The 14,866-nt window shown below is 48.5% G+C and overlaps 1 protein-coding gene across 2 annotated transcripts in view; it reads right to left on the minus strand.

Moving 5' to 3' along the window:
* TXNDC5 (thioredoxin domain containing 5) overlaps positions 1–14,388 on the minus strand; it is a 28,927-nt gene extending 14,539 nt beyond the window's left edge. For both annotated transcript variants that reach the window (XR_004031357.1, XM_003272246.4), the window contains exons 1-3: positions 14,093–14,388; positions 8,203–8,352; positions 3,218–3,323 (exon numbers count right to left, since the gene is read on the minus strand). Coding sequence is in view for 1 of the 2 variants with exons in the window: in XM_003272246.4 (XP_003272294.2) it covers positions 3,218–3,323; positions 8,203–8,352; positions 14,093–14,352 (516 nt within the window). In the remaining variant the exon portion in view is untranslated. The remainder of the gene's footprint in view (positions 1–3,217; positions 3,324–8,202; positions 8,353–14,092) is intronic.
* Between the last annotated feature and the right edge of the window lie 478 nt (positions 14,389–14,866).

Consider the following 14,866-nt stretch of genomic DNA (forward strand, 5'->3'; position numbering starts at 1 on the left):
AGTCACAATCCTACATTTCTCAACTTTTCACACCAGGTACAGCTGTGGCTTCCAACCAAAGTAACCAGAAATGAGGGAAAGATAATGGAATCAGTGTTCTGCTGCAGACACATTAAGTGTATATTACTCAGCTTTTACCTGGGGGTTCATATTCCTATTAAAAAGAATATCGAAGCTAAGTTGTTAAAGGCTTTAAAAGTGCTGACAGTTCAAAGCTGTGCAGGGCTGGAATCATAAAGAACCATAAAGTTTCCCTTCTGCTGCCAGCGCGTCAAGACTTTCAAAGTGCTAAATACCCACACAAAAGAATGCCCGAGGGAAGAATGGCTAAGTGAACAGTCAGTTAGTTCACATAAGGTGAAATAAAATACCGTGTGCCACTCTCCATGAGATGTTCAAGGGCCTTTCAGTATGAAGTGTTCATTTATGGCACGTGCGGGGCCTCTAGTTGCTTCCTGGGCTCCTGGCAGACTCCAGAGCAGTCGCCCGGCACAGGAACACCACAGTGCATCCCAGAAACAGGTCATGTCTCGCCCTACAGTGGCAGCATAAGCTGATACGGTGCTTAAGAAACCTGGCAATGTTCATCAAGAGCCATAAAAATGATCTTGTTTTTTTATTCTTGGCCTTACAATTTTATGTCTGGGAATACTATATTCTAAAAATATCACTCAAAATAAGGAGGGGGGATGTCCTTTACAAAGATAAACTTGTTCCCTACATCATTATTGATGATGGAAAAAGTATAAATAACCTAAATATCCACTGACAGAATTAGAGTTGAATTATGGCAAATCCACATGATAAAATAATATAAGACATGATCAATATAAAGACCACATAAATATATAAAATCATTAATGAGATGAAACATGTTTGTATAACTGTTCAAGAAAAAATACAGAAGCAAAAATGGAAATATAAAAATTGCAGTGGAATGTACAAAGTGACAAATTGTCTTTTGAGTTTCTTGAATATTGCCACAACACTTAAAAAAAATCTAAGTTTAATATTAAAAAATGTATGTACTAAGTTACTTAGGTATACAGATAAAGAACTTTTTTTAAAGTTTTCACTTAAAAAGCTAAGAGAATTCTGGTTTGCAGTATAAAGTGTGTATACTCAAAACTTTTCCACAATAAGGCACATTGCCATTTTTTCTGGCAATTATCTGGGGCCTGCTATTGCTGGAGACACTAAAATATGGCAAGTTGGTGACTGTGGTTCTGGGGTGGCATGGGGGGATTCCACGCGGCCATCCTGCTCCCACACTGAGGAGACAGGAAGTCCCTTGCAGAGCCTGGAGTCGGCCTCTCAGCCCTTCCCAACCTGCAGGTGAGGCTGCCACCTCCACTAAGGGAAATGGGCCATGAGATGAGGTCTTTCTGCCGTCCTGATATTGGCTGCTGGTTTCTTGAATAAAGCCATCATAGAAGACTGGCTTTTTTGGTGAAATTTATTTGAGGCTATTAACTCCTCCTTAAAATTGGTTTCCTACCATCCAATATACGTGTCCCCACAAAGAGAATATTTTCATAAAGGAAACCATGTCCAATTTAAATCTATATGAAACTCACACCTGCTCATTTAGCTTTCTTGCCAGGACAAAGATGCAAATTTCCTGAGAGGTCTGTGGTTCTCTCTTTCAGCTAAAGTTAGGTAAGTCTCTGGTTCAGTGATCATACACTAACAGTCTCCACCATACAGTTCAGAGAGTCTTTTTCTTTTTTTTCATGACAGTTTTTGCTCTGTTGCACAGGCTGGAGTGCAGTGGCGCAATCTCGCCTCACTGCAACCTCTGCCTCCTGGGTTCGAGTGATTCTCCTGCCTCAGCCTCCCAAGTAGCTGGGATTACAGGTGCCTACCACCACACCTGGCTAATTTTTGTATTTTTAGCAGAGACGAGGTTTCACCATGTTGGCCAGGCTTGTCTTGAACTCTTGACCTTGGGTGATCCACCCGCCTCAGCCTCCCAAAGTGCTAGGATTACAGGCGTGAGCCACCACACCCAGCCAAGTTGAAAGAGTCTTTACAGGTGAGGGATGGAAGCACCGAATCAGTGTGAAGTTTCTGATTAGGTCATCAGAGAAGACGGGGCAGAGCGGAAGAGCCGCACAGACACACTGGAAAATGGCACCAGTAAGCGGCAAAGCTCCAAAAGGACCACCACAGACCACCTTCAAATCAGTGGGTGCCTAGCTGATACAAGAAGGTAGTCTTAGGTATTTGCTGAAATTGAAATTACAAACTTCAGATGCTCTTCCTAGATCAGGATCCTACAGTGTAGGAACACGGGTTTTTTTCCAGTCCCTCTCGAACACAGCAGCATGACCCACCAGGTCTACCCGGCCTCCAGGGGCCTGAGCGCTCGGCATTAATCAGAAGGCACCACCCACAAAGGAACACTTAACCAGTGGTTTATGATCATGATGATTTACAACAAAGTGAAGACTTCCAACATCAACTGGGGAGGGGGAGGATTATAAATCCTTTTTAGTACATAATATTCTAAGAGTCTACAATCTGATATTAGCCTTAGTATGGGAAGTGCATTAAAACACAGAGTATTAATGGTACAAAATGATGTTATAAGCAAAGCCCATTAGAGACTTGGGGACTGAGCACTGAGAAGAAAAGGAAGGATCCACCCTACGGGTACAGCTGGTGGGCTAGGCCCAAGCCAGAGGGCTGCAGGTGGTGGAGGGCAAAGGTCGGGGGGATGGGAGGAGGCTCCAGTGCTGGCTTGGATAGGAGATTCTAGGCTGGGCCCAGCCCTGACCCCAGGTGGTCCAGAGTCAGTCTCTGATGCTGGGGTACAGTTGTGAACTGTATTACCTGTGACAGTGGCAGGGTGGCAGTGTTAACAAGGAGTAAGTGCTTATCTGTGAGACCATACAAGTGAACTCCCTGAAGACTGACTACAGCCAAACAAGGTGCAGGGTGGCTGGGAAGACAAACACCAAAATGGTGGTAACTGCTGAAACTCAGGGTTTAGCCTTCTCTTGACTTTTGTGCACATTTAGGTATTTCCACACCAAAAAGTTTCTGTAAAAGTTCATCTTTACCTATAATATCAATAAGCTCCAAAAAAAGTAGAGTTGCTTTAAAATGGCAGCCTTAATCATTAACCTCAACTGGCCTCTGCCCCGTTACATATTACCCCAAAGATGTAGGCAGGGAGGATGGGAAGGAGGGAGGGAAGGAGGCAGGCACTCACCACTGGCTCCTCGTTCAGTGTCTGCAGCATCCAGTTTTCCAGTGTCTGGAAGTCCCGAGGACCCTGGTACTTCACAGCTTCTTGGCCTGGCTTGAAAAGCTTTAAGCTGAAAGAATAACAAAGGATTAGACAGAGCAAAAAGAAAGTTGTCTTATCAGAGAGCAAACTCATTTAGTGAAACCATCAGAAAATGAGCTGTTAAGGGGCTGCAGCCAGGCACGTATCTGCTCCTCTCTGATAAAAGGAAACAAAAATAACGTTCCAGGAGATAATACATTCGGTTAATCCTAAACTTTTAGAAGTTTCTGATTTTATTCAAGGAAAAGTAAAATGAGGTGAAAACTTCCAGCCCACTGCTATGACTGAGGCCTGAAAAGCTGCAAGCATTCAGTGCTCCTCTGCAGCAGCCTCGGGCCTTCCCTGCGAGCTACTGTTATGCTTTCCCGGCTTCAGCAGTTGTTGTTGTGTCTGTGTTCAAATTAGGACTGGAGTAGATACAGTGTTGTTTTGCAATTGAGGTATTCTTCCTTGGCCACCTGGCAGGTATTCAACTCTTATAAGGCCTGAATATCCAGTTATTGTGAGAATTCAAGTTTCCAGCTATAAGAACATCCTTGACATTGACTGATGCCGTCCATTCACCTTCCCATAGAGAAGGAATCTTTTCTTTTTCCTATAAATGTTGGCCTCTGAAGGAATCTGCAGAGAGGATACGGGAGTAGGTCCTTTAACCGTGAGCAAAAGACATCACCAGAGGATGAAATTAACACTCTCAGTTCCTGGATCCCTCCAGCAGTCATGGGAAAACATGCTCTAATACTCTAGATAAAAATTCATACAAGGTGTCAAGGATAGGGAAAAATGTGACTACTAATAGAAGAAAAAAGAAATACAGAGTACCATTTGTTGGCAAGCCTGCTCATCTAAACACCCCTGCCACTTCTATAGCACGTATGTGGATTTTGTGAGTAAATGCCCAGTGTACGTTATCAGAATTGTAGGACGGCAACGTATGTAAAAATCTGACATGAAGGTTTGAATAGTGTCTTAGTTCGACGGCTATAACAGAAGACCACAGACTGGGTGTCTTAGAAACAACAGAATCTATTTCGCCTAGTTCTAGAGACTGGGAAGTCTGAGATCAAGGTGCCAGCAGAGTCAGTGTCTGGTGAGGGCTTTCTGGTTCACAGATGGTGTCTTCTTGCTGTGTCCTCGCATGGCAAAAGGGGAAACAGAACTCTCTGGGGCCTCCTTCATAAGGTATGTAACCCCATTCATGAGGGCTCCACCCTAATGACCTACTCCCTCTCAAAGGCCACCTCCTATTGCCAGCTTTGGGGGATTAGGATTTCATCTATGAATGCTGGGGGACACAAACATTCATTCCAAAAAAAAATGGCTAATTCTCCTTAAAATGAAGTCACATGGCTAGATTAGGCTTTGAAATTAAAATCGGCATACTGGCCTTACCCAGAACCTAAGATGGTATGATGGGGCATAGGTAAGTTCCCTAATGTGTCTCCAATGCAGAATATACACCCAGCTTCCTCAGCAGCTCAGACTCTCATAACCACAAAAAACAGCCAAAACTTAACTAGATTTGGCAGTAAACTGGCTACTTCACGAAGTTCAACATAAGCAACTGCAACATCTGCGATATCAAAGATGACTGCCCTCACGTAGCCTGGCACCTCCCCAGGCTCCCACAAGGTGTGTTCCGCACCTGGAAACAGAAACTGCTTCCCGCACGGCTCTGCCTCCCACTAACGCTCTTCGGGAAGGGAAATGGGGGGGTCCTCAAGACGTCAGAAAGGACCAGCGACTGTCACACTTGTGTCTTTGCTAAAAGTAAAAGACAGTAAGACCTAGCCTATGATTTTTTTGTAATTTGCTATTCATTTGCAAAACAAATAGTTTAAAATATATATCTTCTTGTTGTTGGACTGATAATCGTTCCAACCTGCCCAAGGAGTCTGAGATTCTTCCTCGGTAAGTTCCCAGAGCCCAGGGACAGAGTGGACACTTCTGGTCCAGACCTTCCAGTCAGTTTGGGGCATCTGACTTCAATTCTCACTGTCGATAGGGGTGAGGGAGGTGATGGAGACTGGGCCACAGGGTACAAGCCCAAACAAAGTACTGCCCCAGATTTCTGCTATTACCAAGCCTCCACAAGGGCATTTGAGTCTCCTCTTTCAAGGAGACTGCAGGGAGAAAATCCCCGTGTAGGTATTGCCTTGGCAAACAGCATGATGAAAGTTCTACTACTGTAGACAGTGTATGAGTTGAACTGTGTCCTGCAAAACAGATCTGTGTAAGTCATAACCATCAATCTCAGAAGGTGACCTTATTTAGAATAAGGTCTTTACAGAGATATTCAAGTTAAAATGAGGTTCACTAGGATGGGCCCAAATCTAGCATGACTGGTGTCCTTGTAAGAAGGGTTAGTTTGGACACAGAGAGACGCACACACAGGGAGAAGGGCACGTGAAGAGAGAGGATGGCAGTGATGCATCTACAAGCCAAGGAACGCCAAAAATGACCAGGAAACTGACAGGAGCCAGGACGAGGCAAGGGAGGATTCCCCTGCAGGTTTCAGAGGGAGCATGGCCCTGCTGACTCCCTTGATTTAGGACCTCTGGCCTCCAGGACTGTGGAGAATACATTTCTACTGTTTCTGGCCACCCGGTTTGTGGAACTTTGTTACGGCAGCCTAGGAAACTAACACAGGTAGTTTCCCCCGTCAGTCCTGCCCTGCTGTAATGATTCATGACTGGCCCAACAGAAAGACCTCAAAACATTTTCCTGAGCACAGCCAGCCATCTCTAGGGGGCATGGGAGCCCAAACTCCCTGCCCCTCCAATCCTTTACTCCAGTTACACTTGCCAGGAAAGAATCATGTGAAAGCTCATGTCCTGACACATGCCTGGCCTCAGGCAGGTACAGTCATCATCTGCTTCAGGCTTCACAACCACTCTATGGGATGGGACTGTCTTGGAGGAGTAACAGCTCACTCAAGTCAATCTACGGATGCCCCAATGCGACCACATTTCATACAGCACACTCCACCTCCTGCATTCTCCGGGGGGAAAATAATCTGTTCTCGGAGCTTCTGCAGGGCAGTGATGGTCACAGAGGCTCCCTCCCAAAGTGTGTTCAGTGTGGTGTACGTTCATTTTTGTTGTTTTTAATAACACAAAACCAGCCCATGGTTTACTTGGGGAGACCAGATCTTCTCATTAAAAATCTAAACACATGATCCAACATGGGCCTTTTTAAATTTGTGACTTTTAAAATTTGTGACGGTTTTTGGTGAATACGAACTATGGAGCAGCTGACACTGCAGCTGATAGCTCTCATGGCCAGGCTGGGGTGGAAGCCATCACTTCCTTCTCTGAAGCCCCGTAACACATACACTCTCAGCTCCTTTACAGGTCCTGTGTCACCTTCCCTATGGCATGGTGTGTGGTGCACACAGTCTCAGGCCACAGATGGTCAGCAGGTTAAGCAGAAAGACACCACAGCCAGCTCACCCCTGCTGCCCTGAACTTTGAAAGCAACAGGCTCTCAACAGGTAAGCATTCACCTCCCCACCCTCATCTCTGCTCACTACCTGCTTCTTTAGGATGCTCTTGATCCATACTTTCAATGCAGTACTATAAAGCACAGAATAGATAATACTTTTACGTAGATACAGATAGTAGGTAATCTTATCTCCATTGATCTGATTTAAAGTAAACCCAAATTATGGCACTTACATTAGCAAGCAGTCACCAAAGACCAAGAATTCCAGAGGCCTCTGTGGAAATGCCCACATTTCCAAATGGTAGGGAAAACCCTAACATGTATTGGGTGTGCTGAGATTGGTGTCTGCACACGTTCCATGTAAGTCCTGTAACACTGTTTGGGGGATCACCTTACTTACAGGTTAAATGATGAGGCCAGAGCTGGGTGCTGAATAAATGGTAGAGCTGGGATTTGACTACGACTTCCAGATTCAAGCCTAGAGCTCCCTCCACTTTTCTGCCTCCCAGGTTTGAATATAAGCTCCAATTTTATGCTTCATTGATGGCCCCCTGTATTACTCAATTAAGCAATAAATTGTATAGAATTGACTTCATTCCGCAATTCAAACAAACAACAAGGAAGTGACCGTGGCAATCCCTCCACCTCCTTCAGAAACAGCTTCTTCTCTTTTTTTGAAGAACTGCTTTTCCCTCCAACACTTGGCACATGATGTGAATGGGCATGTGTCTTGCTATAAGCTCCTGTTTCCCTGGCCACAGGGACTATTCCTGGAACGAACATTCCAGCCAAGCAGGGCCAGTCAGTGGTGGGCCCTTCTGTGCAAACAGAGATACAGGCCTGGAAAGCCGTCATCTCAAGGGAGGCACAGCAGAAACAGACCCCAGGCCCCTGGAGCTGGGTCTCAGAGGTTCCTCCACAGCCTTTTAAATAGTCCTTTCTTTCTGTTTAATAAGAGAACAATTCTATTTCTAGAATTCAGAACATTTCAATTTCTGTTTCTTATAACCAAAAAAATTCTTAACTGTCAAGGAAGTAAGTATCATCATGTGTCAGACTCTATACTTCTTTCCAACAGAAACAGCCCTGTGGGAGTCACACGGGAAGGAACTATAGGAAGGGTGTTTGCGAATAAGAGTCACCAGAAAAAGCAAGCCAAGATTGATGACAGTCTATGCACACTGTTTAAAATGTACCGGTGAACATCTAGCATGGCGGGACCGCCATTTTTGTCTTGTGAACACATTTCTTACAAACAGGAAAACCCAACACTGATGAATTACAGGTCATCCAAGTATAAAAGCCATCTAAAACAGACACGGCACTAGATGCAATTTCTCCCTAATGACAGGGACTGCCTGCTTACGTTTAGTATCTCTTCACTCCTTTACCAAAAGTTTAACTAGGACTTTCTTTGTAACCAGGAGCCACCTGGGAAGTGTGCTCCCTTCCTTCCAACTTACGTGGGGTATCCTCGCACCCCCTGGGCGGAGCACACGTCGGAGTGGGCCGTGCAGTCCACTTTGGCCACATAGACTTTGGCATCTTCCATGCTGTTGTATTTGTCTCCCAGGTCATTCCAAGTCGGCTGCAGCCGCTGGCAGTGGCCACACCTGGAACAAGGCAAGAGTACAAGCACACTGAGTATCAGGTCACAGGGCAGCCGGCCCACAACTTCAGCTCTGTCCAGGGGGCAATGGGGCTCTCAGTCCTTTCTTTACACCACTGCAGATGGCAGCTCCTGGACCAGTACTCCAGGACCTCTCTCCCCTGCTCCCATCCTTCCAGAGTCGCTGCCCTGTTCTCAGCATGAAATCTTGGCCTTGTTCCAGTATTAAACTTAGCAAAGTGTTGTTCTGGATCCTACTTGTTTTGGCCCTGCTGACCTCCCGCTTGACTTCTATCCCAGAGACTACCCTCCTTCCCTTGTGGCCTACCCCTGAGCCCGCCTGCAGCATCTGCAGTGTTCCCAAAGGACTATAGCTTGGCTTGGCCCTGGGACACATTCTCTCTTACACATCCTCCCTAAACTCCACCTAGCTACATCTGTCTGCCCTTCAGGTTTAGTTTGGGTGTCACTTCCTCCAACAAGTCGGCCCTGACTCCCCGGGCTGTTCAGCACCCATTGTCTTCTCCTGCCCTTCTGGAAAGCCTCTCTACTCCTCCCCTGGACAGTAGCTTAGCACTTCCTGCTGTATCTGCTACTTTTATTCGTCAAGTCTCCTCCACTATATAACCAAAGCTACAAACACAAGGCAATCTCAAAATTTAATCAACTGCAATTTTCTCCAATGAGAAGGAAAACGAAAAAAGTTTGTGGCCCCCTAAACTTCTAGGGTTGAAGTAAGCAAATGTCTATTCATAGTATTCACTGTATGAATTCAGTTATGTATAAATATTTTAAAATCACCTATCATTTAAAATAGTATCTTAATGGGGCTTCTTGCCACGCTTCACATTTCATGAGGATATCAGCATCTTTCCCAGCACTAGATCTTGAGTCATGCAGCTGACCACAGCTCTTCCTGTGTTCTCAGGACAGTATGTCTACAGTGCCATACTCGAATTTTGAATGAGACAACCCTAGAAACTTTATCCCAGGTTTCAACTACAATCCCATAGCATTATGACACATGGGTTTGTTATTTAATATGGTAGGAACACACTAATGCCTACAATATAACCACTTTGCTGTATCGCTTCTTACAATGCTTTTTTTTAAAAAACACTTGCTTATAAGAACACCCAGTGCTTAGAATTGTGACTTCTTCCTCAAAATAATTTAATAATCTGTTAAATCTCTTTTTATTTTCTGACAGATTACCTGAAAAATAAGCATTTAAGTCAGATGCAGTGGCTCATGCCTGTAATCCCAGCACTTTGGGAGGCCAAGGCAGGAGAGCTGCTTGAGCCCAGGAGTTCAAGGCTGGCCTGGGCAACACAGTGAGACCCCCATCTACAAAAAATTTTAAAAAATTAGCCTGGTGTGGTGGCACACACCTGTAGTCCTAGCTACTTGGGAGGCTGAGGCAGAAGGATCGCTTGAGGCCAAAAGTTTGAGGCTGCAGTGAGCTATGATCACACCACTGCATTCCAGCCTGGGTGACAGAGTGAGATTTTGTCTCTTAAGAAAAAAAGGATTTAAGCCGGGTGTGGTGGCTCACACCTGTAATCCCAGCACTTTGGGAAGCCAAAGCGAGCAGATCACGAGGTCAGGAGTTCAAGACCAGCCTGACCAACATGGCGAAACCCCATCTCTACTAAAAATACAAAAATTAGCTGGGCGTGGTGGCAGTCGCCTGTAATCTCAGCTACTCAGGAGGCTGAGGCAGGAGAATCGCCTGAACCCGGGAGGCGGAGGTTGCAGTGAGCCGAGACCATGCCATTGCACTCCCGCCTGGGCAACAGCAAGACTCTGTCTCAAAAAGAAACCGATTTAAAGGTAGCACTGAAAAAGTCTGCTTCAAGTTAACGTGTCTTCCCTAAACAGCACTTTCTTGGCCAGCTAAGAGAATCCCTGCTTCATGAGATACTCAGATACCAAAAAAAAAAAAGCACAATGAAACTATACATGCAGATTTAACTTCTGTAGATTGAACAAAGTGAGTTTGTTGAGGGTGGGGGGTGGAGAAGTAAACAAGAAAAAAAAAAGGCAATTCCCACAGAACCCTGAAGTGTGTGCAAGCTGGGAGATGTGAGGTTTTTGTTCCTCAGCTAGCCTTGGTTCCCACATGCTTCTCATGGCATGAGCATCTCTCCGACTACATTATGTGTGACCCTGCTGTCTAAAGGCACAGGTTTGAGAACTAGTCCATTTGGTGTTTAACCAAAGAAGCCATGATAGTTCTAATGCTGGAGGAAACCCTGGCAGTGAGGACTTACTGACTGACTGGGGCGGTGTCCAACAAGACACCTTCCCAAGGGACTGTCAAGGGCAGTTCTGACGCTGAGGGACTTTGATCAGATATGCTCATTCTGGAACTTTACAACTCCTCTGCAATCTTGACAAGGTTTTGTTTTGTTACTGTTTTTTTTTTTCCTTTTTTCGGGGGCAAAACACAAGATTAGATTAAGAATGAGAATAGGCAATAAATAAGTTTGTGGTGCACTAAAACTGACCATTCTGGGCCATCACCACGTTGGGCGTGCCCTTGCTCCTGGCTGTGATAGGGCCACAGGTGTTATCTAGTCGGCCCTACGGCTACAGCACCCAGCTATGAGACAGGCAGCTGCATTCACAAGGTAGCCTGTGGCCAAGAAGCAGAGCAAAGCTACCTGGTCCAAATCTTGACCTCACTGTCACCAGGTTTGGGGTGACTCACAAAACTGGCCATACAGAAGCTGTGACCTGATGTTGGCACAAAATCTACAGCAGCAGGACAACCCTGCAGCTGCCAAGTTCAGGGCAAAAATACACAGATCAATGTTTTTGTTACAGGGGCCCCAGCCCCTTAATCACACGTAGGCTTTCACCATTCCATGGCAGGTGAAACTGGAAAAAGGTATGTGTGTATTAAGGGGGAGTCCACTGAGTGTTCTATCTGAGCTCCAAACGCTCAGCTCACCACTCCAGGACCTCCTTCCCTCTCCTGCATCGACCCCTCCAGAGTCACCACCTTGCTCTCAGCCTTACACTTACCAAGGTGTTGTGCCAGGTATTGTTGGTCCTACTTGATCTTGCCCCTGCTGACCTCCCATTTGACCTCTCCGCCCACTCAGCCTCTTTCCTGGCAGCCTATTCCTGAGCCCTACTGCAGTATCTGCAGTCTTCTGAAAGGGCCCTCTTAAAAGTCCAACTTAAACACCATCATAGAAACCCACATATCTCTATTTAAGTATTTGTAGTAGACTATCAAGAAGTCAACAAATGAGCCAGGTGTGGTGGCTCACGCCTGTAATCCCAGCACTTTGGGAGGCAGAGGCGGGAGGATCAAGAGGTCAAGAGATCGAGACCATCCTGGCCAACATGGTGAAACCCCATCTCTACTAAAAATACAAAAATTAGCTGGGCATGGTGGCGCGCACCTGTAGTCCCAGCTTCTCAGGAGGCTGAGGCAGGAGAATCGCTTAAACCCAGGAGGTGGAGGTTGCAGTGAACCGAGATTGCGCTACTGCACTCCAGCCTGGCAACAGAGCAAGACTCCATCTCAAAAAAAAAAAAAAAAAGTAACAACATAAAGTTAACTTTTCTGGAAGCATCCACCTAAATGTCTAGAAGCCACATATAATGGAAAAGGAATTTACTTAATATCAAGTGCCCAGATGTGCCAGTTTTCTCTCACTCAGCCCAGGACTAGCTGGTATTTATTGCAAAGATTCTAAACTTAAAATTCCTTTGGCACTGCAGGGACTTACTACATGTCAGTTTTTCTTAAAAAAAAAAAAAAAAAAAAAAAAAAAAGTAAAGAATGGGATGGGATGGCTCATGCCTGTAATCTCAGTACTTTGGGAGGCCAGGAGTTTGAGACCAACCTCGGCAACATAGCGAGACCCTGTTTCTATCAACTGCAACAACAACAACGAAATAAGCTGGGTGTGGTGACCTGCGCCTGTAGTCACAGCTACTTCAGAGGCTGAGAGGAGAATCACTTGAGCCCAGGAGTTAGAGGCTACAGTGAGCTGTGACTGCATACCACTGTGTTTCAGGCTGGGTAACAGAGCAAGATCCCATCTCTAAAATAAATAAATAATGAAGAAAGAAAAAAGAAAACCCATGGACAGATGTATTCCACTGAAATGGACTCCAATTAAGTAGTATATTTAATTGAAATAGTTGCTGAGAATACTCCGGTACAGAGAGAAACTGTTAATATTGCCTGATTGTTTTATGTTACAAAGTAATTTCTACACCATTGGTAGTTCTAAAATTTCGACTCAGTTGGTTCTTAGGAACCTGAAACACAATGTACTTCATATATACATTGTTAATAAACCGACACTGGCCCAAAAAGTTGATTTAACTCCAGATGAACTGAAACGTAGTAATAGCCTGAATACAGGGTTAAGAGAAAAACGTTTCTCCCAGTTTGAAAGGTACAATTTCTGAACTGGCCATTTTTCTTAGGGTACCTTTTCTCTATGCCTTCCTACATCCCTTTCCCAAGTGAGCCTCTGCTGAGCTCTGGGGAAGAATACCAAGTTCTATAACAAGAACCTGCAGGCTATTCCAACCTCTCAAAGGTCTTGTGTCCTAAAATTATGACTTTCTGCCCTGGCCTGTGATCACTTCCCTTCCTCGGGGCATCCCGGCGCTGGCAGAGAAGCTGTGCACATGCTTGTGTGAATGACAGGAAGCCCTTCCGTGGCATGAGTGCCAGGGTAGGGGTCTCTCAGGTCAGCAGCGAGGCCCACACCAAAGCCTCGCCCGAGAACCAAAGCAAGAGGGACCATCTGCTCAACGGAGGGGCTTTTCCGATCTCACACATAACAAGTGACCTGGACCCGAGAGAGCAGCAGGGAGGTGACAGGACAGCCTGGAGTTGAGGACCAGTGGGCTCCGTTCAGAGAGTACATCCACCCTGAGCTGCAGGGGGGCGGGGGGGGGGTTCCAGAATTCGCACTACCTTGGTCTTCCCGGGGTAGCTCAGCAACCCTCCTCTGCCTGGACCGCTCCTTCCTATCCCACAAAACACGCACAAAGTGGGAAACCACACCTTCCTGAGTTCTGTTTTTCAATTAAAGCGTCTGGAAGGGGACGCGCCCGCAGTCTAAGTGTCCCAGACGACCCCGGTGGCCGCGGCAGCAGCAAGGCCGCTCCGTGAGTGCACGTGGCCCACGGGCAGGCCGCGCGCCCGGCCGGCACAGGAAGTTTGGGGCGCTGGGCAGGGACCGCGGGGTGACATTTGGACTCCCGGCTGCCCGAAAGGGCGACGACCCCACCTTCCCCTCCCTCGGCGCCGAGGTGCAAGAGGGGGTTGAATTCAGGAGCGCGGCGCAGGGCGGGCTTTTCCCGGCTGTCCCCTCGGGGACCGCCCCCTCCTCCCGCACCGCCCCGGCCGCCGAGCGCCACGTCAGCCGCGAGCGCCCGGCCCGCTGCGCTCACGCCCCCCGACCCGGAGCCCCAAGCCCTCGGTCCCCTGCAGTCCCCGGCTCCCGGCCCCGAACCGCAGCGCCCGCGCCCCCCCGCCCACCTCCCAGCCGGAGCCCCGAAGCCGCAGGGTCCCCGCGACCCCAGTACCCACGCCCCGCAGCCCTGAGCTCCGAGCCCCGCGCCCGCAGCGCGCACGCCACTGACCGGAGCCGTCGGCGTCCACGTGGCCCCTGGCCCAGGACCCCCCCACCCGCGGCACCCAAGCGCCCCACGCCCCCCGAAGCGCCAAGTGCGGGGCAGGGCACCGGCCTGCGCGGCGTTACCAGGGCGCGAAGAACATGACGAAGTGCGCGGCGCTCTGGATCCCGTGCGTGAACATGTCGGCCGTGTACAGGTGCTTGCTGTGCGGGTCCTGCCCGTCCCCGCCGTCTGCCGCGGGGGGCCCGTCCGCCGCCGCCGCCTCCTGGGCCCGGGCGCCCCAGCGTCCGCCGCCGCCATGGCCCAGCAGCAGCAGCAGCAGCAGCGCAGTCAGGGCCGACGGCCGGGCCAGCAGCGGGAGGAGGCGTCCTGGGCGCGCGGGCATCGCGGCGGGGCTGGGCGCGCTCTCGCCGCGGCCGCCGGTCCCCTCGCAGCGCCTGCCCGGCGCCCCGCCCCGGAGAGGCCGCGCCCCTTCCTCTCCCCGCCCGCCCGCGCCGGCGCGTGCCCGCTGCCCGCCAGAGGTCCGGCTCCGCGCACCGGCGGGGAAGGGCTGGAGCGAGGGACCGAGTCTGGGAGAGCCTTCCGAGTCCGGCCTCCTGCGCTTCCCGCCACGGGACGGCTCGCCCCAATCCCGCGAGGCTCCTGCGCCTCCGCAACCCAGGCCCTCACCCCTTTCCCCAAGGGCCCGTTCTGCTCAGAGCGGCGGTGAACACACGAAGTAACGCTGAGGCCAGCGGGAAGCCACGGAGGGGCCGGTCAGCCTCGGCTAATCTCAGCTCACACAAGCACCCCGCGATTTCAGGCCAAAGGAAGGAGAGAGGTGCTGTCAGCAGAATGCAGGAAATCAGGCAAAAGACGGTGCGGTTTGCACCTGAATGAGTCAGATTCTTGGCTAGAGC

The sequence above is a fragment of the Nomascus leucogenys genome, chromosome 8, assembly GCF_006542625.1.
Source record: "Nomascus leucogenys isolate Asia chromosome 8, Asia_NLE_v1, whole genome shotgun sequence".
Classification (NCBI taxonomy): domain Eukaryota; kingdom Metazoa; phylum Chordata; class Mammalia; order Primates; family Hylobatidae; genus Nomascus; species Nomascus leucogenys.